We start from the raw sequence: 26,560 nt of genomic DNA on the forward strand, positions 1-26,560 counted from the left end.
TGTTGTGTATGAAAATCGCCAAAGATCAGTTGTTTCTGAGATTCTCAAACCACCCCACCTGGCACCAACAATGATTCTTCAGTCAAAGTCATTTAGATTACATTTCTTCCCCATCCTGATGTTTGGTCTGAACAACTGAACCTCCTGACCATGTCTGCATGCATGGAGTTGTTGCCACATGATTGGCTGATTAAATGCTTACATTAACGATCAGATGTATCTAATAAAGTGGCCACTGAGTATCTTGGAAGAAAAAGCCATTGGGATTCTCTCATGGTTATAGCTAAGACAAGTTTTATTATTCAAGGGAAATTTCCTCAAAGACATTTTAGTCTACAACACCAGTGCAGGTTGACTTTCAATACCTCAAATTATAATATTAAAGAGTACATTTATTTTTAAAAAATGTCTATGGAATGTTATTCCACCAGTATTTCACTAACGCATGATTGTTCAGGCGTTGTATGAAGACGATGAGACACTTCCACCGTGACCTGTCCAGTTGGTGTGGATGTAGGTCCCAGGTTTGGTCAGCAGTTCATATGTATGAGCTCCAAAGTAATCCCTCTGTGCCTGTTGGACGAGGGGAAAAAAAAAAATCACATTAACAAACATGTGAACAAACAGGAACTCCAGCCTACACACGATACAGCTCTTTTCAACTCCAGTGCTCAAAATGTCCAAGTCTGTGTAGCCACGTGTACTCATATTGTGAAGACCTTAAGATATAGGAGTGGAATTAGGCCATTTGGGCCATCAAAGTTTGCTCCACCATTTCAACAATCCCTCAACCTCATCCTCCTGCCTTCTCCCTGTAACCTTTGACACCATGACTAATCACGAACCTACCATCCTCCACCTTAAATATACCCAATGAGTTGGCCTCCACGGCCATCTGTGGCAATAAATTCCACAGATCCACCACCCTCTGGCTCAAGAAATTCCTTGTCATCTCTGTTCTAAATGGACATCCCTCTATTCTGAGGCTGTGCCTTCTTGTCTTACACTCTCCCACTATAGGACACATCTTCACAAAGTTCACTCTGTCTAGGCCTTTCAATATTTGATAAGTTTCGGTGAGATTGCTTCCCAACAACCCCCCCCCCCCACCCATTTCCTCTGAATCCCTGCTTGTACAGATCCAGTACCACCAACCACTTCTCTTACGTTAACCCTTTCATTCCAAGGATCATTCTCATGAATCTCTCTGGACACCCCTCATTGCCAGCACATCCTTTCTAAGATAAGGAACCCAAAACTGCTCACAACGGTCTGACAATGCTTTATAAAGCCTTAGTATTACATTCTTGATTTTATATGCTATTCCTCTCGAAATGAAGATACAGCTGAAGAACTGTAACATTAATGTTCCCCTGAAGATCTGGTGGGCACCGATGGCAGAAGGTACGGTCCCATGGTCAACTCATGGACAGTGGTTTAACTTCTGCCAGGGAACTGGGTGCCTTTGCAATTGTAAAGACACTTGGTGGCCACATTATCAGGAACCTCCTGTATCTAATAAAGAAGCCAGTGAATGTATATTCATGATCTTTTGCTGATGTAGCTCACTCACTTCAAGGTTTGATGTGTTGTGCATTCAGAGACGTTCTTCTGCACACCACGGTTGTAACGTGTGGTTACTTGAGTTACTGTCACCTTCCTGTCAGCTTGAACAAGACTTACCATTCTCATCTGACCTTTCCCATTAACAAAGCATTTATGGCCACAGAACGGCATCTCACTGGATTTGATTTTTGGTGTTTGAACCATTCTTTGTAAACTCTAGAGATTGTAATGCTCGAAAATCCTATGAGATCAGCAGATTCTGAGGCCTCGCCTTCACACGTTCTACCAGTCTGTTGTTGCCAGTACAAGCTTCTATGTGGTGGTGTGCTGGGGCAATGGCATCAACACAGGTGATGCCAACAGGCTCAATAAACTGATTAGAAAGGCTGGCTCTGTTATAGGAGTCAAACTGGGCACACTGGAGACTGTGGCAGAACAAAGGACCCTCTGGAAAATCCTGGCAATTCTGGACAAGGTTTCTCAACTGTGCATGCCACCTTGGCTGAACAGAGGAGCACTTCTAGTAATAGACTAATACATCTGCGCTGCTCCAAAGAGTGCTATATGAGGTCATTCTTACTCTCAGCCATTGGGCTCTATAATGAGTCAACCTATTGCCGGGGAAGTGCTGACTCCCTCCTGTTAGACTGTTTGTGGTAACTTTTTTTTTATTCTTTCTACTTCTCTTTTAATATTTATATCTGTGCACATGTAATGCTATTGTGACACTGTAATTTCCTCTGGGATCAATAAAGTATTTATCTATACTCAAACCAACCCACATGGCATCAATAAGCATTCCACGTTCAGTTACTTCAATCACATTTCTTCCCCACTCTGATGTTTGGTCTGAACAACAACTGAACCTCTTGACCGTGTCTGCATGCTTTTATGCATTGAGATGCTGCCACACGATTGGCTGATTAGATGTTTGCATTAACGAGCAGGTGCATCTAATCAAGTGGGCACTGTGTGTATAGCCACACCACACAGAAATTGATTCAAAGATTACTGTAATCAAATCTTTGTAGCAACGAATAAAATATTTAAGATTCAGTTTCTTATACTCTTGGAGAAAGGAAAAAGTTAATTTTTTAAAAACATGAACCACAATTTTTAAGATGAAGGTTGCAATAGGTGAAACCAAGAGCTTGGGAATACACATGCATAATTCCTTGAAAGTGACGTCACAGGTAGATAGAGTCATAAAGACAGGTTTAGGCACATTAGCCTTCATAAATCCAGATGCTGCGTGTAGGAGCTGGGATGTTATGTTGGAGTTGTCTAAAACGTTGGCAAGGAACTTCTTCACTGAGAGGGAGGTGAGAGTGTGGAGCAAACTGCCTGAAGTTATTTCAGGATCAATTTCAACATTTAAGAGAAATTGGATACGTACATGTATGGAAGGGGTATGGAGGACTGCGATCCAGGTGAGGTCTGATGGACCTGTTTCTGTGCTGGTGTGCTCCATGACTCACTGTGAGTCCTGATGCATTCAGTCATTCTCTGAGCTGCAGAATGTTCTTGATGGTAAGCCGGCTGCATATTTCTTAATTGCCTTAGCGCGTATTCAACAATTCAGGTTTGAAAGAGTCTCCGATATCTCGCTTTTCACAGCTGAGGCTGCCTTGGCGAGCGCTCAAGAGTAACACCTGGTGAGTCTAACCAAGAAACAGCGGCAAAGGATTTCTTGGCAGGGTATCTATTTAGCAGCTAGAATTTATAAGAGGTTTACAGGTCTAAACAACTGCGCAAGAGATACGTGATGAGATGCTCCTAAAACGATTTGTAATTCCGTACCTGAATCAGGTTGGCCGGAAGCATATCATGCCTGTAACCATCGTAGAAGGACAGGGCTGTAGTGAAGCAGGGCATGGGGATCCCCATCTGTACACCAGTGCTGACCACCCGACGCCAGGAAGCCTACAGGAAGAAATATAGTTAAAAAAGCTAACCTCTGCATGCTGGGTCTCACATCAATACTGCTCTGCACTGTTCGCTCCCTGGAAAACAAACTGGATTACCTTCGTCTGCAAATGATCAGAGCGAGATGAGGAACTGCTGTGTGCTTGTTCTTATGGAAACATGGCTCCGGGACAACCTCCCGTGCACCATCAATCCTCAGACCACAGCACTCAGGGACCTGTGCTAAGATTATCTTGTGCTTCATTGTAACAATATGATCTGGTGAGATCACTCTGCTATCGGAGAGGGGAGACTGCCTTGTCATCACTGGGGAGATTACTCTACTGGTGGGGTGGGGGGGGGGGGGGGTGTTTTAAATCAGCCTGTTCAGTTTCTGTTCTTTTTTCTGTGCGGTGAGCAGGAATTTGGGGGTTGATGATCGTGATGTTGTTCTTTTCTTGCTTGACCTTATGCCAAGAAGAAAGGATTATCTGGAGAAGAGGGATTTCGGAGTTGTATACTTCGATAATAAATCAACCTTTGTCCTTGTTCTTTCTGCATAGAGAAAGGGATGTGTCCTGCTGGGAACTAGCAAAGATCCACTGGGCTGAATGGCCTCCTTCTGTAACCTCTCAAATAAATACACTTGATTTAAGATTTGAAAAATCTGTTAGGTTTATCTAGGAATGGCATATTTGAAACTCAAAATAGATTGGAATGATCACAGGAATATTTACAGATTCATACGGAACACAATGTAATGAATCCACATTTACCATACTGGAATTGTAAAGCATTGAATTTCAGCATCTAATCCACAAGTAAATTTTAGCAGTGATATTGTTATAAGGCAAAGAGCAGAGAGAGATTTCTGCACCATCATACCTTTGTCGAAACAGTCTAATCACTTTCCAAATATTAGTTTAGTGAACTATTCTGAGTAAATACCTGACAGTCCTGTACTGCCGACTTGAAAAACTTATCAACCAGCAAGTTCTGTAGACCAGGGTTTGTATCAAATGCATCTTTAATTTTTCCCAGAAAGGCACTGTCAAGGGAGGAAAGCAGAGAAACAAGAATAGGTAAATATTTCATCTGCAATCAAGTGAGATTTCATCTGCAAACCAAGGTGTGAGAGAATCTCCTCAAAGTATCACATTGAATGAATTGACTTTATTTCTTACATCCTTCACATACACGAGGAGTAAAAATCTTTACGTTACGTCTCAATCTAAATATGCAATCATAGTAGTTTACAATAAATAGAACAGTCAATGTAACATAGAGTACGCTCAAGTCAGCACGAGTTCATCAGTCTGATGGCCTGGTGGAAGACCCTAGGAATGTGAAACTCCAGCTTGTGAAATTGTGTCAACAACCCAAAAGATTCGACCCCACTGTTAAAAAACTCTTTTATGATAACGATGGACTCTTGAACTCCATCTCATCATTGCCCTTGCAATTTATTTGTCTACTTGCACTGTTGTTGCTGATTAACTGAACCCTGGAAACTCTCACTCATTCCTCAACCACACTTTATTTTACTTGTGCAAAGGAGACCAGCGTGGCCCCTGTCACCACACAGTTCTGAAGTCTGAACAGAGAAATACTATTTTACACAGAATTGACGAGCAGTTACTAATATGTACCACTTGCAAGACTATTCAATGTCTGAATTCCTTGTTTGCAAGATCAATCGCCATTTACAATACGGATGTTAAAAGTCAACAGAAATCACAAGCTGATCACCGACAATACCTAGAAGTTAATAAAGCAATTGTCTCTTAGCTGATTTGTGTGCCCCTAGTATTTTTCTGTTACCTTCTTATCGTATCTCAGTAAGCCTAAATGGCTCTGGTAGCCTACCGTGCAAAGGGAAGCGACCTTTCTTGCTTGGGCTGTCTTCACTCTATCTGCAATCTATCCATGCCTGGACATTAGATTAACCCTTACTTTGCCACAACTTCCACACACTTTCTCTGTAACTGCCTGACCAAGACATAGGAGCAAAAATTAGGCCATTCAGCCCATCAAGTCTGTTCCACTATCCAATCATGGCTGATTTATTTTCCCTCAGAATTCAGCACCTTCAGAATTTCTTGTGGAAATCCAGAGCAAAACACTCTAACCGCTGGAGGAACTCAGCAAGTCATCAGCATCCATTAGGCATCCGTTAGTCCCGTGAGACCATGGATTTGCGCCTTGGAAGGTTTCCAGGGCGCAGGCCTGGGCAGGGTTGTATGGGAGACCGCCAGTTGTCCACTTGCTGCAAGCCTTCCCCTCTCCACGCCACTGATGTTGTCCAAAGGAAGGGCACTAGGACCCCAGCAGCTTGGCACCGGTGTCGTCGCAGAGCAATGTGTGGTTAAGTGCCTTGCTCAAGGACACAAGCACGCTGCCTCAGCTGAGGCTCGAACTAGTGACCTTCAGATCACTAGTCCATGCCTTATCCACTAGGCCACACGCCAACACAGGCAGCATCTAGGGAAAGAAATACACAGTCACCGTTTTGAGTCGGTACCTTCATCAGGACCACGTGAAGGGTCTTGGCTTGAAATTGTTCATTCCTTTCCACAGATGCTAACTGACCCGCTGAGTTTTTTCATAGCAGTTTTATGATTTTTAAGAAACTCCGGCCTGAAGTTATTGGGCTCCGGGACTTATTACTGAATTGTCTCCGTGGCTGTGGACTCAACTTCAGTGACTCTGCGGCTCATGTTCTGTGTATTACCTGTTTACTTGTTCTACTGTTTGCAACATTTGTTCTTTTTTTTGCACGCTGGATGTTTGTCCCCCGATTTAACCCTTGCACAATCACAAGATAATTTACGATGACCAATGACCAATTAACCTACCAACCAGTACATCTTTGGACTGAGAGGGGAAATTGGAGGACCCGGAGTACTCATGTGGTCACAAGGAGAATGTACTAAAAACTCCCTATAGACAGCGGCAGGAATTTTTGGGGTTGAACTTTCTTTTGCTTGGTTATATGTTTGAATCGTCACCTGTCTGTAAATGTTCAGTAGATTTTCATTCTGTAGTATAGTTGATCTGTATTTCTGTAGCTTTTGTCTGTCAAGGCAGAGCAATTCAAAACTGTCCTTGTTGTTTGACACTCTGTTCTCAGAGAAATTCCCTTATCTATCCAGCTTAGACTAGTTTGCAGTACGTGAGGGAACACTCGGCCTGCAGTTCTTTGCTCTGGTCTTTGCTCTTTTCTTGCTAGTACAGGGTGACCTTGTCTGACCTGTACATCAAGAGCATCTAATAAATGGACTGTGACCATCAAATCCGTGCCTCATTCTTGACTTCTGAAGAACGGTCTGGGGGAGGTGACAGACCTCATAATCTTCAGAGCTAACACCTAACATTTCCAAGTGCTGCCAATCTATAGCAACACACACACACAAACAGGAACTCAGCAGGTCAGGCAGCATCCATTGAAGGGGATAAACACGCAACCTTTATTCCCCTCCACAGATGCTGCCTTGACCTACTGAATTCCTCCAGTGGTTTGTGTGTATTGACTTAAAACTTGCAAATCTTTGTAGCCATTTTAAATTCCTCCTTACATCTCCCTCTCCAACTTCTCCAAGGTCACCTCTTAAAACCCACCTCGGTGTCCGTCACCTGCACCAAATATTTCACCTGGCCCAGTCAAACATTGCCTCTGGGCATTTAAATGAATTAAAAGGTAACGTGAATTCAAGCCACTATGCAGCAAGGACATCCTCACCTCCTGATAATGCAGCCACCTCTCCACATCAGTGCAATCCCACCATAGTTCAGACTCCAGTTAAACTCCTTTGCTGCTTGTCTCAGGAGCATAAAGCCCTGGGCGTAGGAGATGATCTTTGAAGCATAGAGAGCCTGCAAAAGAGGGCAAAGAAACACTTTAATGTTAATGCTACGTGTGGGCACTTGACAAAGTTAGTGTACAGTGGAATCCAACAGTGCCTAATATACAGTGGATTCTGGTTCATCGGGACCAGTAGCTTTTGGCCCAATCAGCTGAAGTTTCATGGAAATTGTTAAAAAGTATAAAAAAAGAAACGGAATCAGAATTCTGATCCTACCATTCAACAGAGTAATAAATTATGTATTTAAATGAAATACTGAACAAATTAGAATACTACCAGTACTACTACTAGAAAACAGTGTATTAGTTTCTAATAGTTATCGACGGATGAAGGCACCAGTCGCTGTTTCATTTTTTTTTATTGTAAATAAACAACTCAGCGCATACACTTACGATGCTTTCAACGACTGCATCCTCCAAATGATCATTTTCATTGTAACATTCAAAGTGATTGTCAATACCTTCAAATTCAGAAGTTAGGAACGACGAGGTAGTCGTGAAATTGTTCCATTTCTCACTCCTGGCCATTTCGACAAGCATGAATGCTTGAAACCGCCTTGAGCAGAAGCTTGATAAATGTCTTATTTCCCGCCAACGCTCAGTGACAAAAACCAATACTTTTTGTACATAAACACACGTAAATGGTGCTATTTAAAAACTGCTCACTCTAAGCATGGTGTAGTGAGTGCACACGACTGACACCAGTGAGAAACCGATCGGCAAATTCTCCTGTCCCAATTAAGCAGCATTAAGTCCCAAATAAATAAAGGGAACCCCAACCATTTTCTCGATTAGCTTTTGTTCTTTTGTTCTGCCCCAATTAACCAAAGACACCTCCACTGGCAGCTTGTATCACCCTCCGAGGGAAGAAGTTCCCTTGGGCATCTGAAACCTGGCGGAGCAAATCCCTCTCCAGGTTTTTTTCTACGAGGTCTCAACCCAGGCACGGATGGAGAGCGTGCAAGGGAGCTGGCTGGATTCGAACTCGGGACCTCTCGCCCCAAAGTCCAGTGCTGAGTCCACCAGCCGGGCCACATACGGGTACAGAAATGGATGTGTACCAAGCGCTCTGCTGCTGTTGTCAAAAGCTAAGATGAGAACAACTTCCCTGGTGGTCTAGTGGTTGGGATTCGGCGCTCTCACCGCCGCGACCCGGGTTCGATTCCCGGTCATAATACTTTTTATAATTAAAAAAAAAGCTAAGATGAGGAATTTCTACCCCATATACAAGTGCCTACGACAATAAACTTGAACAGAGTTGGAAACAAGACCTTCAGCCCAAGGGACCCATGTGGACCAAGATGCACATTCAACCCCCAAGAGGACCACAAGCTTATTGTAGGCCAGGAGGCCTGCCTGCCTCTATTTCCTCGACAGCTATGTTAACTGGAGTCAGACTTTGCCTCTTGGCAAGGTCACCCATGCCAAACAGGTCAAAGGGCAGAAGCCAAACTAAGAATGGACAATGGGTCCTCCAGGTTTTTTTTGGGGGGGGGGGTGGTTTCAGCTTAGGGCTAACGACCCTGACTGGTAAAACAAAACAACAGTTTACCGTTATGGTTCTATAGTTTTGCTAAGTATGTCTGCAGGTAAAAGAATCTCAGGGTTGACGTGTATGTATTCTGATAATAAATTTTACTTTGAACTTTGAGCATTGAAGAATCCTATATCTTTCCCCTCTCATCTTAAATCTATGCCCTCTAACTTGAAAGCCTAAGAGAAGGCAGGAAGATACCCCACATTATCAACATAGATAAAACATTTACAATCATCTGCCTTCAGCAAACCCACCTTGCGTATATCTTCCAGGAATTCCTTTTTATTTCCAGAGAAATCTGATCCTTTGGGTCCCGACAACTGCTTGCTGGCTATTACCCGCTCATCTTTCAGGGAAGACAGGCACCTCGCGAATACGGCCTCACCTGCAGTGGGAGAGGTGGGAGTCGAGTTCACACCAATGATCACTACAGGAGCGAGATAGTTCAGTGCCGCAATACCAACCTTGCACTCAATGTCAGTTATAGTTAAAGTCTGTCCCGAGCCTTATAAGCTCATCAGGCTGGTGTTTATGCTGGTTTTCGTGGCGTAAAGCCACTGAGAGTACGAGATCCACCCCCCCCCCCCCCCCCCCCACCACCAGACAAGACGCCAGTCTATCACGCGGTTAACCCCCAGCATTTTGCCGGTACCCATTTTCAGCTGGGTGGACTGGAGCAATGTGTGGTTAAGTGCCTTGCTCAAGGACACAACATGCCGCCTTAGCTGGGGCTCGAACTCACAACCTTCAGTTCACTAGTCTAGCACCTTAACCACTTGGTCACACTCAATGTCAGTAAGGCCAAGGGATTGAATGTGGACTTCAGGGAGAGGGGAGTCAGGAGAACATACACCAATCCTCATCCAGAAGTCAGTGTGGAAAGGTTGAGGAGACTCAAGTTCCTGAGGGTTTATCAACATAACTGATGCAATTGCAAAGATGACTATATTTTATTAAGAGTTTGAGGAGGTTTGGTATGTCACCAAAGACTCCAGCAAGCTTCTATAGAAGCAGTGTGGAGAGTATTCTGACTAGCCGTCTCATTGTCTAGTACGGAGGGGCTACTAATCAGGATTGGGAAAAACTGCAGAGGGTTGCAAACTCAGTCAGCTCCGTTGTGTTCACTCGCCTCCCCAGCACCATTAAGGACCCCCATTCCCCAGGACATGCCCTCTTCTCATTGCTACCACGAAGGAGAAACTGCGACCAGAGCCTGAAGACACACACTCAAAGATTTAGAAACAGCTTCTTCCCCTCCACCATCTGAATGACAAGGAACCTACGAACTCTACCTCGTTATTTTTTTGGGTTCTCTTTCTGCACTATGATTTAATTTAAAATTTTTATATATAAAGTATATTACATATTTCTTATTACAAATTATAGTTTTCTTTTATGTATTACAATGTACTATTGCCACTAAACAACAAATTTCATGACGTAGACCAACGATCAACATCAGAATTAATATCACTGGCATATTCATGAAATTTATTCTTTGCGGCAGCAGTACAATGTGATACATAATAATAGAAAATAAACGTGAATTAACATGAGTGTTTTTTATCTATAAATAAAAAGTTAGTGAGGTAGTGTTCATGGGTTCAGTGTCCATTCAGAAATCGGATGGCAGAGGGGATGAAGCTGTTCCTGAATCATTGAGTGTGTGTCTTCAGGCTCCTGTACCTGCTCCCTGATGGCAGAGGGGAAGAAGCTGTTCCTGAATCGCTGAGTGTGTGTCTTCAGGCTCCTGTACCCCCTCCCTGATGGTAGAGGGGATGAAGCTGTTCCTGAATCGCTGAGTGTGTGTCTTCAGGCTCCTGTACCCCCTCCCTGATGGTAGAGGGGATGAAGCTGTTCCTGAATCGCTGAGTGTGTGTCTTCAGGCTCCTGTACCTCCTCCCTGATGGCAGAGGGGATGAACCTGTTTCTGAATCGCTGAGTGTGTGTCTTCAGGCTCCTGTACCTCCTCCCTGATGGCAGAGGGGATGAAGCTGTTTCTGAATCGCTGAGTGTGTGTCTTCAGGCTCCTGTACCCCCTCCCTGATGGCAGAGGGGAAGAAGCTGTTCCTGAATTGTTGAGTGTCTCTCTTCAGGCTCCTGTACCTCCTCCCTGATGGCAGAGGGGATGAAGCTGTTTCTGAATCGCTGAGTGTGTGTCTTCAGGCTCCTGTACCCCCTCCCTGATGGCAGAGGGGAAGAAGCTGTTCCTGAATTGTTGAGTGTCTTCTCTTCAGGCTCCTGTACCTCCTCCCTGATGGCAGAGGGGAAGAAACTGTTCCTGAATCGCTGAGTGTGTGTCTTCAGGCTCCTGTACCCCCTCCCTGATGGCAGAGGGGAAGAAGCTGTTCCTGAATCGCTGAGTGTGTGTCTTCAGGCTCCTGTACCTCCTCCCTGATGGCAGAGGGGATGAAGCTGTTCCTGAATCGCTGAGTGTGTGTCTTCAGGCTCCTGTACCCCCTCTCTGATGGCAGAGGGGAAGAAGCTGTTCCTGAATCGCTGAGTGTGTGTCTTCAGGCTCCTGTTCCTCCTCCCTGATGGCAGAGGGGAAGAAGCTGTTCCTGAATCGTTGAGTGTCTCTCTTCAGGCTCCTGTACCTCCTCCCTGATGGCAGAGGGGATGAAGCTGTTCCTGAATCGCTGAGTGTGTGTCTTCAGGCTCCTGTACCTCCTCCCTGATGGCAGAGGGGAAGAAGCTGTTCCTGAATCACTGAGTGTGTGTCTTCAGGCTCCTGTACCTCCTCCCTGATGGCAGAGGAGAAGAAGCTGTTCCTGAATCGCTGAGTGTGTGTCTTCAGGCTCCTGTTCCTCCTCCCTGATGGCAGAGGGGAAGAAGCTGTTCCTGAATCGTTGAGTGTCTCTCTTCAGGCTCCTGTACCTCCTCCCTGATGGCAGAGGGGATGAAGCTGTTCCTGAATCGCTGAGTGTGTGTCTTCAGGCTCCTGTACCTCCTCCCTGATGGCAGAGGGGATGAAGCTGTTCCTGAATCGCTGAGTGTGTGTCTTCAGGCTCCTGTACCTCCTCCCTGATGGCAGAGGGGATGAAGCTGTTCCTGAATCGCTGAGTGTGTGTCTTCAGGCTTCTGTACCTCCTCCCTGATGGCAGAGGGGATGAAGCTGTTCCTGAATCGCTGAGTGTGTGTCTTCAGGCTCCTGTACCTCCTCCCTGATGGCAGAGGGGAAGAAGCTGTTCCTGAATCGCTGAGTGTGTGTCTTCAGGCTCCTGTACCTCCTCCCTGATGGCAGAGGGGATGAAGCTGTTTCTGAATCACTGAGTGTGTGTCTTCAGGCTCCTGTACCTCCTTCCTGATGGCAGAGGGGATGAAGCTGTTCCTGAATCGTTGAGTGTGTGTCTTCAGGCTCCTGTACCTCCTCCCTGAGGGTGGTTGTTGTAATCGCACATATGCTTGTCATTTCGCTAACGGTAATCCTACCCGTTTTGATCCATTTTCGTTACTCTTTAGAGGTTGAATGTAATCATCTGAGCATTTAATTGCAAAAACCTCATCTATACTGGTTTGGAAACTCTTGTCTTTTCTTTAATCTTGTGATGTGAGTTATGTTTCCTGAATGTGCCAAAGCAGATCTGTGAAGCATAACTCATTTGTTATAAAGCAGCAAAAATTGTCAAAGTAAATTTACTACGGATGCCGCCTTTTTAAGGCATCACTCCTTGAAGATGTCCTGGATACTACGGAGGCTGCTGCTGACTGAGTTTATGACTCTCCGCAGCTTATTTAGATCCTATGCAGTAACCCCCACTTCCCCCCACCCACCACCACCACACCAGATAGTGATGTAGCCAGTTAGAATGCTCTCCACGGTTCATCTGTAGAAATTTGTGAATGTCTTTGGTGACATACCAAATCCCTTCACACTTCTAACGAAATATAGCAGCTGTCTTGCCTTCTTTGTAGCTGCATCAATATGTCGGGTCCAGGACAGATCCTCAAAGATATTGACACCCAGGAACTTGAAACTGCTCACTCTCTTCGCTCCTGATCTGGACTGGTGCGTATTCCCCCTTACCTCAATTCACTAAGTAGACACATCTGATTCACTAAATCCACACATCAGTTGGCACTCATCTGAAGGGTGAAGATATCGCGTTGCAGTCTAGGGATATCCCCCCCCCCCCCCATGTAAAACATGGACAGGCAAAGCTGCTCTGCCATACCTATAAGAGTGACCGGCACTCCAAACTCCAGTGAAGAAATGGCCGTCCATTTCCCCGTGCCCTTCTGTCCCGCTGAGTCCCTGATTTGTGGTAGCAGAGGCTTCCCGTTGGGGTCCCGAAATTTGAGGATATTCGCCGTGATTTCGATCAGGAAGGAGTCGAGTTCTGTCTTGTTCCATTCCTCAAACACCTGGAGATGGAATAAGCACAACATTTGATAATAAAATATTTAATTATATAACTACATCTGAGAGATCAGTTAAGAACAAATATTTTACAAGCTAGAAAACACCACAGTACTGTAGCGGTTAGCGTTACCCTTTACAGTGCCAGCCGTAAGACTGGAGTTCGATTACCACCGCTGTCTGCAAGGAGCTTGTATATTCTCCCTGTGACGGCGTAGGTTTCCTCTGGGTGCTCCAGTTTCCTCCCACATTCCAAAGATACACAGGTTAGGGTCAGTAAGTTGTGGGCATTCTATGTCGGTGCCAGAAGTATGGAGACACTTGAGGGCTGCCCCCCAACACATCCTCAGACTGTGATGGTTGTTGATGCAAATGACACATTTCATAAACACAAGAGATTCTGCAGATGCTGGAAATCCAGAGCAGCACATAAAATGCTGGAGGAACTCAGCAGGTCAGGCAGCATCTATGGGAATGAATGAACAGTCGACCATTTGAGCCAAGACCCTTCTGCAAGACTTACCAAAGTTTTGATGTATGAGTCAGAGTCATACAGCACAGTAACAGGCCATTCAGCCCAACTGATCCCTGCCAACTAAGATACCCCAACTTCACAACCAAGTTGAATTTTCTTAAGTTATGATTAATTAGACACAAAGGAACATTATGATTTGGGCATCAAGTACAACACAAGCATTTAAAAACAGGATGATTGCCTTGTACATACTGTGGGATAAATGGCAAAACAATGATTAAGGAAAGTCTGATAGAATTTAACCCAGCAATAGCTAAAGCTGCATAAACTACAACATTATGAAAGTTCACCTTTATACACCATATACAGTACTGTGCAAAAGTCTTAGGAACTCTAGAAAATTTTTACATGGTTTCAGATGATATGGCCTCCACAAAGCCCTGATCTCAACCTCATCCAGGCTGTCTAGGATTACCTGGAGAGACAGAAGCTAGACAGCCAAAGTCTGCAGAAGAGCTGAGACAAGTTCTCCAAGATACTTGGAACAACTTACTAGTCGATTTTCTTATAAAACCGCACAGCAGTGTATCAAGAGAGTTGATGTAGATTTAAAGGCAAGAGGAGGTCACACTAAACATTAAACACAAGAGATTCTGCACATGCTCGAAATCCAAAGCAGCACACACACAAAATGCTGGAGGAACTCAACAGGACAGGCAGCATCTGTGGAAAAGAATAACAGTCGACGTTTCGGGCCACGTGACTTCTTCAGGACCTGGAGAAGGGTCTTGGCCCAAAACGTTGGCTATTTATTCTTTTCCATACATGCTGCCTGACCTCTTGAGTTCCTCCACCACTTTGAGCATGTTGCACACCATATATTGATTTGATTTAGCTTTTTTCCCCCCGCTCTTTATAGTAACTTTTTTGATATATAGTAATTTATAGTAATTTTTTTGATATTTGAAAGCATCTTCGCTTTACAGAATCTTTTTTACCTGTGCTTAAGAATTTTGCAGGGTCCTGTACATAAATTAGGAATTTGCTCTGGTATGTTGGCACAACAGCAACAGAAATGACAATCAACAATCACAAATAATAAAGAATTACATAAAATAAAGTTAGAGGTTAAAGTATAGAAATGGAATAAAATGTACATAAATACGTAAATAGCAGGAGGTATTTCCAATGGAACCGACATTATAAAAAGTGGTTTCAAGTGTTCACATCGCATCCACTGAGGGAATAGATAGAGGGGGGTGTGGGAACTAACTAGAATGGTTGATCATACTTGGGGGAAGAAACTATTAAGGTGGCGTAATTTTTTTTTGTTTCAATAGCCCGCTAGCCCTTTCCAGAAGGGAGCGTTTAGAAAAGGCAGTTTACCGGCAGGTTAGTGCCTGCAATGCTTTTTCCTGCCCACTCCTTTGTCCTGAACACCTACAAGCCCATGGCAGCCAACGCTCTTTTCTGCTGACCTGACAGTTTGCTGTAGTCACAGAAAAAAGCAAACCCGCGACAAAAGAGTGGCCTCACTGTTTGAGTAGGTGAAGTGCCCACATTCTGCGGTCATTCTCAGTGACAAGTAAAGCTGATCTTTATCATTACCACGCTGGGAGCTGCCGCTTACCTTGGACATTTCATCATGGGACATGTGGAGAATGTCCTTCATCAGGTGGTAGGCCTCACAGATCAGCTGCATGTCTCCGTACTCGATGCCGTTGTGGACCATCTTTACAAAGTGACCGGCTCCCTCATCGCCCACCTGCAGGGAGAACGGGAGTCATTAGAATGGCCAGACCTTCAGCATCAGCTGAAACCTCTGTGAGGCACAACAGCTGCCTGACAGGTTCGATCCTGACCTCGCGTAAAGTCTGCACATTCTCCCCCGTAACGATGTGGCTTTCCCCTAGGTTAAGTTGCCTCTTGGGTGTACATGGGTGGTATATTGTTGAGGTGGAGGCAACAGGGGTTTAGAGTGGGTGCAGAGGAGATTCACCCAGTTGCTGTCTGGATTAGAGAGCATGTCTTATGAAGACTGGTTCAGTGAGAGAGTGAAGGAGGACGAGAGGTGATTTGCAGGTGTACAAGATGATAAGAGGCTTAGATTGAAAGGACAGTCAGACACTTTTCACCGGGCGAAAAATGCTGACACAAGGAGGCATATTCTAAAGGTAAGCACAAGAAATTCTGCAGAAGCTGGAAATGCAGAAGAACGCACACACACTAAATGTTCCCAGATTCTGTCAACCATTGTGATTCTGTGGGCAGCCAGGATCAAAATCCCCTTGTTTTGCCCTCTATGTACCAGTAGGGCCAGGAGTTCTCCAGCCTTGTTTATTGCATCCTAGGCAGTAAGGTCTCCTGGGTTGTCATAGCTGAGGTGGGGTGGGGTAGGTAAGCTCCCAATACCTATTAAATGCACCCAGTGGCACGCGCTTCAAATAACCTCTGACAACCAAGCCCAGCTCCTGGCCTTCACATGTGGCATAGCACCTAGGCCCGGTGAAACCAGCTTCTACTGACAGGAGAAGGGGCAAAGGCAGGTTACTGGCACCTCAACACCAGTCACTCCACGCAGATGGGGCTCATCAGCTGCGGCTGGCAGCTCACGTGGATGGGAAACTGTGATCTCAAGCCTCCACTACCTCGAGGCTATACCCACTCATGGCAAAGACTTCGGGGGTAAACCCCAAGGAAAAATTGGGAACTGGAGCCCCCAAGGGTGAAGGCAGTCCTACAGTGAGTTCAGCTCCGGCAACGCCACTGGTGCCAAACTGCACGGGATTCTGCTATTCCTTTGGATTCATCAGCTGCGTAGAGCAGGGGATTGATAACAGCTTGCTCTCCGCATCGTACTGCCCTGGCTCGTGTAGGGTACGACGTTCATGGTCGACCCCAACCGACAGAGGGCCTCAAACTTTCCTGTCTCTGCTGCAGGATGTGATGCAACACTTCTGCTCCTATCCAGCACCCAGAGCAAGGTGGCACGGTAGAAAGGCGGTTTGCCTAACGCTACTTCAGAGTCAGCTACAAGATCGGGGTTCAATTCCTGCTGCTGGTCGTGACTTACGTGGGTCTCCTGAGTGCTCCAGTTCCCCCCCACTACATTCCAAAGATGTACGGTTAGGGTTAGCAAGCTCCGGGCAGACAATGTTGGCGCCGGAAATGCGCGGACACTCGCAGGCTGCACAGACCAATTCTCACTGATCTGATCTGACGCATTTCACGGTACGTTTTGATGTCCCCTGTGACAAATAAAACCAACCTTTAAAACCAGAACTTACCCAGTCACAGCACGGCTCACCCGTCCCAACCTTGGCAGCAATGCTCTGGAAGATGTCCTTGATGTGAGGCCTGTGGAGCACACGGGAACACAGTCTCAACCCCAACTCATCCATTCCATCTGCCCCACCCTCCGCACCGCGCCCAGCAACGGACAACAGTCACAAACCACTCGATGGACTTCTGTCACCCCAGTGCTGGGCACCTCCTGGCAAATGAAGCAACGAACCCCATTGAAAAGTTAACCTAACGTTCAGAACTTTCAGTATCCACTCTGTGCTTGGCGAGCCAATTTCCAAAAGGCATTTCTTTCATTCCAGGCAAATTACATCCTCTCCGCTTTGTCAAGATCAACAAAACCTACTTCTCTAAAGGATACAAACACTTACAAAAAAAACACTTCTCCCCTGCCTCCATCACCTATCGGTCCATTAACCTAACTTCCTTTCCAGTCCTGATGAAAGGTTTTAGCTTGACATGTAGACTGTTTATTCTCTTCCACAGGTGCTGCCAAAGTTCCTTCAGCATTCTATGTATGTTCCTTTCCTAAATGCCAGAACTCTACGAGACACCTGCCAGGATCAGATTTTCCCCAATCACCTCATTGGTAAGACAGGATTTTCCAGAATGGGAGACACCTCGGCACTGGCCAATGGCCAGTGGGTAGAACCGATGCAAGAGCTGATCTGTGCCCTGGTAGACACAGCATAGCGTAATAGCTCCCAGGCTGAACTTAGTAAAGAGCAGCAAGATAGGTCTTGTTGCTGACCGTGTCTGAGCATCTGAATCACACAGGGTTGTTTGGCGTTTAACACTGGTGAACCTCACATAAGAACATAAGAGATAGGAGCAGGAGTAGGCCAATCGGCCCCTCAAGCCTGCTCCGCCATTCAACAAGATCATGGCTGATCCAATCTTAACTCTAGTTTTCACCGAATCCCACAAGGCAACAGTGCCAACCAACAGGGCACCATGCCGCCCATTTTATTTTATTATTCATCCCGCCCAAACCCATGTGATCACCCGGGGGAAAAAACCAAGTTGCCAATTGAGGAGAAAAAATCTGGAAAATTCCTCTCCGACCCATCCAGGCTATCGAAAACTGGTCCAGGAGATCACATGGCTGATCTAAACCTAGCCTCATGTCCACTTACCTGCTCGCTCACCGTATCCCCTAATGCCATTTTTATCCAGGAAAATGTCTATCTCCGTTTTGAATTTATTGAGTGTAGTAGCTTCCACAGCTCTCTGGGGCAGTAAATTCCACAGCCCCACTACCCACTGAGTGAAGAAATTTGTCCGCATCTCAGTCCTGGAATGGCATCCCCTTATTTTAAGATTATGCCCCCTAGTCCTAGTTTCACCCATCATTGGGAACATTCTCCCCGCATCCACCCGATCAAGCCCCTTCACAATCTTATATGTTTCAATAAGATCGCCTCTCATTCTTCGGAACTCCAATGAGTAGAGTCCCAATCTACTCAACCTCTCATCGTACATCAACCCACCCATCCCCGGAATTAACCTAGTGAACCTTCTCTGCACTGCCTCGAGAGCCAGTATGTCCTTTCTTAAATATGGACACCAGAACTGCACGCAGTACTCCAGGTGTGGTCTCACCAATACCCGGTACAACTGCAGTAAGACCTCCCTGTTCTTATACTCCATCCCCCTAGCAATAAAAGCCAGCATTCCATTGGCCTTCTTGACCACCTGCTGCACTTGCATACTAACTTTTTGTGTTTCCTGCACCAGGACCCCCAGATCCCTTTGCACAGAAGCACTTTCCAGTTTCTCTCCATTTAGATAATAACTTGCTCTATTATTTTTCCTGCCAAAGTGCAAGACCTCACACTTGTCAGTATTATATTTCATCTGCCAAATGTCTGCCCAATCACTCAGCCTATCTATGTCCCCCTGCAGGGTTTCAATGTCCTCCGCACTCATTACACTCCCTCCCATCTTTGTGCCATCAGCAAACTTCGATACATTGCACTTAGTCCCTTTCTCCAAATCATTAATATAGATTGTAAAGAGTTGGGGTCCCAACACCGACCCCTGCGGAACACCACTAGTCACCAACTGCCAGTCTGAGAATAAACCATTTATCCCAACTCTCTGTTTTCTGTTAGAAAGCCAATCCTCCACTCATGCAAGAATATTATCCCCAATCCCATGATTTTTTACTTTAAGTAATAATCTTTGGTGTGGCACTTTGTCAAATGCCTTTTGGAAGTCCAAATACACCACATCCACTGGTTCCCCTTTATCTACCCTATATATTATGTCCTCAAAGAACTCCAACAAATTTGTCAAACATGACTTCCCTTTTGTAAAGCCATGCTGACTTTGTCCTATTAAGCTATGTTTATCCAAATGCCCTGTTACTGTTTCCTTAATTATCGATTCCAACATTTTGCCAACCACAGATGTTAGGCTAACTGGCCTATAATTCCCAGCCTTCTGTCTATTGCCCTTTTTAAATAAAGGAGTTACATTAGCATTTTTCCAATCTGCCGGGACCATTGCCGAGTCCAGTGAGTTTTGAAAAATGATCACTAATGCATCCACAATCCCGACCGCCACTTCCCTTAAGACCCTAGGATGCAAGCCATCCGGTCCAGGGGATTTAACCACCTTCAGTCCCATTAATTTATCAAGTACCATTTCCTTGGTGATTTGAATCGTAGTTAGCTTCTCTCCCCTAGAGCCCCCTGTTTATCCAGTGTTGGGATATTTTGAGTGTCCTCTACTGTAAAAACTGATACAAAATATTTGTTCAGCGTTTCTGCCATCTCCATGTCCCCTACCATTAATTTCCCGGTCTCATCTTCTAGGGGACCAACATTTACTTTAGCCACCCTTTTTCTTTTTATGTAACTATAAAAACTCTTACTATCTGCTTTATGTTTTTCGCCAATTTACTTTCATAATCTATCTTCCCCTTCTTAATCAATCTTTTTGTTATTTGCTGCTGATCTTTAAAAGCTTCTCGATCTTCAAACTTCCCACTAGATTTAGCTACCTTATACAACTTTCTTTTTAGTCGTATACTTTGCTTTATTTCTTTACTTAGCCACGGATAACTATTTTTTCTTTTACACCCTTTTTTTTTCAGTGGAATATATTTTTCTTTATAGTTGTAAAATAACTCCTTAAATATACACCACTGATCAAGTACCGATCTACCCTTTAATCTATTTTCACAATCCATCTTAAGCAATTCCACTCTCATACCATCATAGTCTCCTTTATTTAAGCTCAGTACACTTGTTTGAGATCCAACCCTCTCATCCTCTAATTGAATATGGAATTCGACCATGTTATGGTCACTCATTCCAAGGGGATCCTTTACTAGGACATTTTTTATTAGTCCTGTCTCATTACACAGGACCAGATCTAAGACTGCTTGCCCCCTTGTCGGCTCAGTAACGTATTGTTCAAGGAACCCATCCCGAATACACTCAATAAACTCTTCTTCAAGGTTGCCGTGTCCGACTTGATTAGTCCAGTCAATATGAAAATTAAAATCCCCCATAATTATAGCTGTTCCCTTATTACGAGCCCCAACTATTTCCTGATTTATGCTCCGACCAACTGAGTTACAGCTGTTTGGAGGCCTATAGACTACTCCCACCACTGCTTTTTTCCCTTTACTATTTCTTATTTCTACCCAAATTGTTTTGTTATCCTGATCCTTTGAGCCAATATCATTTCGCTTTATTGCAGTGATTTCTTGCTTTATTAACATAGCCACCCCACCTCCTTTTCCTTCTTGCCTGTCTCTCCTAATTGTCGAATACCCTTGTATGTTTAATTCCCAGTCCTGGTCACCCTGCAGCCATGTTTCCGTAATTGCCACAATATCATAACCATACGTAATTATTTGTACCGTCAACTCATCAATTTTATTCCTAATACTACGTGCATTCAAATAAAGGACTTTCAAATATGTTTGACACTTATTTCCTACCTTTTCCTTTTGTACAACTTTATGCTTATCTCCGTACATTCTTTCCCCTCCTGACACACTCTGTCTTTTTATTCCTCCACTTTTACCTACATCCATTACCTTCTCCATTGTCTTTTTAATTATTTGCTCTCTAGAATCCTCCCCCCTACTAGTTAGTTTAAAGACCTCTCTGCAGCCCTAGTTATATGATTCGCCAGGACACTAACCCCAGCCCGGTTCAGGTGAAGCCCGTCCCTCCGGAACAGTTCTCTCCTGTCCCAGTACTGGTGCCAGTGTCCCAAGAAGCAAAACCCACTTCTCCCACAGCAGTCTTTAAGCCACACGTTTAACTCCCTAATTTTATTTAACCTAGCCAAATTTGCTCGTGGCTCAGGTAATAATCCAGAGATTATTACCCTTGAGGTTCTGTTTTTTAATTTGACCCCTAGCTGCTCATATTCCTGTAACAGAACCTTCTTCCTTGTCCTATCTATGTCATTAGTACCGACGTGTACTAAGACAACTGGATCCTCCCCCTCCCACTGCAAGTTTCTCTCCAGCCCAGAAGAGATGTCCTTAACCCTGGCACCAGGCAGGCAACATAGCCTTCGGGACTCTCGCTCTCGGTTGCAGAGAACCCTATCTATCCCCCTGACGATATTGTCCTCTATTACTACAGCATCACAGCTGCATGCTGAGCTCCCTGCTCTGCTCTCAATACATACATACACACACACACACACATATATATATACACACACACACACATATATACACATACACAACATATGGCTTACACCACTGTTGTTAGACAAACCAACAAACCACAGGTGACAACGAGTCAGAGCACAGGAGGGAGAGCGGACACCAGGTTGCCATGACAACCCCACATTCGATGACAGCAGAACTAAAGAGCTGATTGTTGACTTCAGGAAGGGGGAAGGAGAGCAAACATACACCAGTCCATATTGGGGGACCCCTCTGCCTCCTGATCCGATGCCCTGTGACCCGCTGAATTCCACCGGCAGGTTTTGATTTCATAACCTACAGGAAAAACCTCCGTCGTGCAGAGAAAACTTACGAGGATGTTGTCACCGAGTTCGGAGGAAAAGTTGGACAGGTGGGGACTTTATTCCCTGGAGCGCAGGAGAATGAGAGGAGATCTTAGAGATATTCCAAATGACAAGGGGTGAATGTATGCAGGTTTCTCCCCCTCAGGTTGGGTCAGCCTAAAGTTGGAAGTCACAGGTTTAGGGTGAAGGTGAAATATTTAAGGGGATCCTCTTCACTCAGAGGGTAGTAGGAGTGTGGAATGAGCTGGTACATAAGGGTTCAACTGTAACACTTAGGGAAGTTTGGATAGGTACATAGATGGGAAAGGTTTGGAGGGACAAGGTCCGCGAGCAGGCAAACAGGACTGGTTGGAAGATCAGGTCAGCATGGACTAGATGGGCTGAAGGGCCTTCCCCATGCTGTAGTACTCCATGACCTTATCACTTTACCCAAGTGCTTTGCAGCCACTGTTGCAAGGAATACAATAGTCAAAGGACACAGGAAGCTCCCACACAGGGCTAATGCTCGTATTTTCTTTACAATACTCCCCTCATTTAGCTTTGTACACCGAACCACTATTACATCTGGTGCCAGACTTGAATCCACAACTTTCTGGCAGGGAACCAAGCCAATCAGGCCTCAGGCTTGGAGCTGACCTTGAACTGAGTGGGAGACAGAGGAGAAGGGAGTAACGTCTGATCACAATTAGCTTCTACCGCACTTTATCTGTAATTGCAAAAGCTATCAAATTATAGTCACTTCCAGAGATTATTCTAAAAGAACGAGGAGCCGGAATTAACTTGGGAGTTAAACCGGCAGATGCTGACTTACCAAGCCTCTTTGTGTCCTCCAGGCATCAACGAAGGCCCGTATCTGGCACCGTCCTCACCACCGCTGACTCCGCTCCCCACAAAGAGCAGACCCTTAGCTTTCAGCTCTTTACATCTCCGCTGCAGAGAGAGGGAGAGAAACAGAGCGGGTTGTTCACAGCACCACAACATACAGAACGCACGGGATAAGGCCACACAACGAGAGAAAGCGATCAAAACTCCCACTGCCATTTTGAATTTAGTGCCGGGTGTATCCACCATTGAGTCCATTGTCAAAATCTGTAAGCTGTGCCAAGGAATTCCTGGGGGAAATGAGGCAACACCCTAAAGATTACAGAGTGTCACAACCAGGGATCATTTTTTAAAAAAAGATTTTTTTTCCCAGTTAGTATGTGAATTGTACTTTCTCAGTGTAATCTCGTGGGTATACAGTGCTTCTTCCATTGTTTCCCTTTCAGGTCTAATTGTTTGTCTTTGGAGTTGATCTGGATTTTCACGTTGTGTAGCAGGTTATTGATTTGTCTGAGCACCTAGTCCTGCATTCCTACATGTTCCAGCAAACATTTCAGGGGGGCAGGCAACCAACCCCTCTTTGCTTGGCCATTGTGGATCTTTCTCTGGTGAAACTCTGACCGAGTTCTTCTGCGTATCATGAGCGATTTCAGTTCTTCAAGATCCTACACAGTTTGCCCGAGTTCTCGTTAGTTTTGCCAGTTCATTTCTGTAATAAGTCTCTTGTTTAGTTTGCATTGCTGAAGTTTCTGTGATTCCTGCACACAAGTTCGCTCGTGACCCTGATACAGAGCATCTATAAATGTTCTCAGAAAGGCATTCTGTTATGTCATTTTTAATTGTAACATTCAGTCAAAAGATGCAAAGAATCGGGGTAGTGGTCTGCTGCTCCTGCGGGCGCCAGGTCGCGGACGGAGACCGTGTCCTCCCGCCCATCAGGTAAGACCACGTAAGCATACTGGGGGTTTGCATGTAGAAGGTGAACCCTCTCGACCAGCGGGGAGTATTTATTGCTCCTCACATGTTTCCGGAGCAGCACTGGCCCTGGGGACGTCAGCCAAGCTGGTAGGGTGGTCCCAGTGGCAGACTTCCTGGGAAAAGAGAACAGGCGCTCGTGAGGGGTGGCATTGGTGGACGTACATAACAGGGAGCGGATAGAGTGGAGTGCCTCAGGGAGGACCTCCTGCCATCGAGAGACCGGCAACCCTTTTGACTTAAGGGCTAAAAGTGTGGCCTTCCACACTGTGGCATTCTCCCTCTCCACCTGTCCATTTTCCCAGGGATTATAACTCGTGGTCCTACTAGTAGCAATGCCCCTAACCAGCAGGTACTGGCGCAGCTCGTCACTCATAAAGGAGGACCCTCTATCACTGTGGATATAGCAGGGATATCCGAACAGAGAGAAGAGCTGGCGCAGGGCTTTTATGACGGACGTGGTAGTGGTGTCAGGGCAGGGGAACCGCGAGTACTCGTCGATAATATTGAGAAAGTAGACATTGCGATCGGTGGAGGGAAGGGGGACCTTAAAGTCAACACTCAGTCGCTCAAAGGGGCGGGTGGCCTTGATAAGTTGTGCCTTTTCAGGACGGTAGAAGTGCGGTTTGCACTCAGCGCAGACTTGGCAGTCCCTGGTCATCGTCCTGATGTCCTCAAGGGAGTACGGCAGGTACCGGGCTTTCACGAAATGGTAAAATCGGGTGACCCCCGGGTGGCAAAGATGTGCATGGAGGGCGTATAGCTGGTCGAGCTGTGCGCTGGCACACGCTCCCCGGGATAGGGTATCAGGGGGCTCATTGAGCCTTCCAGGCTGGTACAGGATGTCATAGTTGTAGGTGGAGAGTTCTATTCTCCACCGCAAAATTTTATCATTTTTGATTTTGCCCCGCTGTTGGTTGCTGAACATGAACGCAACTGAGCGCTGGTGATAAGCAGATTTCAGATCTATTGTCGAGTACACCTTGTACTGAGCTATCTGGTTGACCATATCCACGATGCGGGGTAGGGGGTACGCGTCAAGCTGTGTGAACCTATTGATGGTTTGACTATAGTCCACGACCATCCTATTTTTCTGCCCGGTCTGAACAACAACCACCTGGGCCCTCCAAGGGCTTGTGCTTGGCTCAATGATCCCCTCCCCGAGCAGCCGCTGCACCTCTGACTGAATGAAGGCCCTGTCCCCTGCGCTGTACCTCCTGCTTTTAGTTGTCACAGGTTGACAGTCAGGGATCAGGTTGGCGAACAGCGGTGGGGGAGGGATCTTGAGGGTGGAGAGGCTGCAAGTGGTGTCAGTAGCGCAGCTGTTGGCATGGTGCTGGGTGGGATGTGTGGGTCGGTGTGTGTGTGTGGTGTATTCCTGGCATATGATGGTCTTTGCCCTCAGACATGGGTTCAATAGCTAAATTCCTTCGTTAGATTGGATAATCCAGCCTGCCAGGCCAGTCAACGGCACTTTAAAAGCTAAAAATCGGAATGTACAAACATATCCAGATTATGTCACAAATGCTCAGCCAAGGGGGATGGTCACTCAAACAGGGCTGCATTGAAATTTTCCAATGGGTCCTTTCCCCTGGGAGTGCAATGGAGGCAGATCACAGAGCTATTCAAGATGGAGGTGGACAGATCACTGAAACATCAGGGAATGGAGAGTCGGGGGGAACTGGTACAGAAGAGGAGTTGAGTTGATCGGTCATGATCACACTGACTCGGGGTCTGCTCACTTGGGGCGGCAGAGTAGCGTAGCGGTTACCGCGACACTTTACAGAGTCAGCTGAAAGGTCTGGGCAGGACTCTCGCCACTCTGTAACACGTTTTCCCTGTGACCACGCGAGTTTCCTCTGGGTGCTCCGGTTTCCTCCCGCATTTATCGGTTAAGGCTAGTGAGTTGTGGGCACGCTTGTTGGCGCTGGAAGCACAGCAACACTTAGGGCTGCCCCCAGCACGATCCTCGCCAATTTGATTAAATGACGCATTTCACTCTATGCTTCGATGTACATGTGACAAATAAAGTGAATCTTTTTCTAGAGTTCTTGTAGAATACTTTCAAGGCAATCTTCAAGATAATCCCAACATTTTTTCCTGGGTATACAACATCACTGATTACCAGTTTTCAGTGACAGCTACCAGCATATCCCCATTAGAAATCATACAGACATGGACTACTGCTTGTAGTGATCACTTCCAGATTCCTTATCGTGAACAAGCCTCTTTCACTGCACACGGAGCCAGGGAGAGAACCTGATGTAAAGACGGGGCATGAAATATCCGCAGCTCCAAACCCACAGGCCTCCGATAGATTAGACTCGGAACAGACCACAGAAGATTTATCTCAACTCAGAATCTCCAGGAATAGTCTAATACTCACCGTGGTGTCATTGTATTCAGAATTCCCACCGTCAATAATGATATCGCCCTTCTCCAGTAAAGGAACCTGGCAAGGCAAGGACAAAGTGTTGGATTAGGCTGTTGAATTGTATTTTTCTTGTCTTTTAACTCTCCTAGGCTTGTTTATAGTTTTAAACATTCACCTATTATGGGGGTCACTGTTCAGTGAGTCCGCAGTAATTGTAGTATAGCTGATTCTGTATTTTTCTAGAAGTTTCTCTGCACCACTGAACCTGACTATTTTATAGGTCATTTCTTATCAGTGGAATGTGCTTTAGCTCTCTAGTCTGACACAGTACAAGATGACCACGTCTTTTATTTTCTTTGTTCTCCTCCTTCTCT

The 26,560-nt window shown here is 45.6% G+C and overlaps 1 protein-coding gene across 1 annotated transcript in view; it reads right to left on the minus strand.

The window, feature by feature from the left end:
- Positions 1-277: 277 nt before the first annotated feature.
- The window catches only part of pgd (phosphogluconate dehydrogenase), a 43,176-nt gene continuing 16,893 nt past the window's right edge, over positions 278-26,560 (minus strand). Inside the window, exons 4-13 of the mRNA XM_073032210.1 lie at positions 26,199-26,264; positions 22,827-22,945; positions 16,993-17,062; positions 15,336-15,470; positions 13,046-13,235; positions 9,125-9,255; positions 7,211-7,344; positions 4,420-4,519; positions 3,367-3,489; positions 278-573 (exon numbers count right to left, since the gene is read on the minus strand). Coding sequence (XP_072888311.1) covers positions 454-573; positions 3,367-3,489; positions 4,420-4,519; positions 7,211-7,344; positions 9,125-9,255; positions 13,046-13,235; positions 15,336-15,470; positions 16,993-17,062; positions 22,827-22,945; positions 26,199-26,264 — 1,188 coding nt within the window. The 3' untranslated portion in view covers positions 278-453. The remainder of the gene's footprint in view (positions 574-3,366; positions 3,490-4,419; positions 4,520-7,210; positions 7,345-9,124; positions 9,256-13,045; positions 13,236-15,335; positions 15,471-16,992; positions 17,063-22,826; positions 22,946-26,198; positions 26,265-26,560) is intronic.

The sequence above is a fragment of the Hemitrygon akajei genome, chromosome 29 (assembly GCF_048418815.1).
Source record: "Hemitrygon akajei chromosome 29, sHemAka1.3, whole genome shotgun sequence".
NCBI lineage: Eukaryota > Metazoa > Chordata > Chondrichthyes > Myliobatiformes > Dasyatidae > Hemitrygon > Hemitrygon akajei.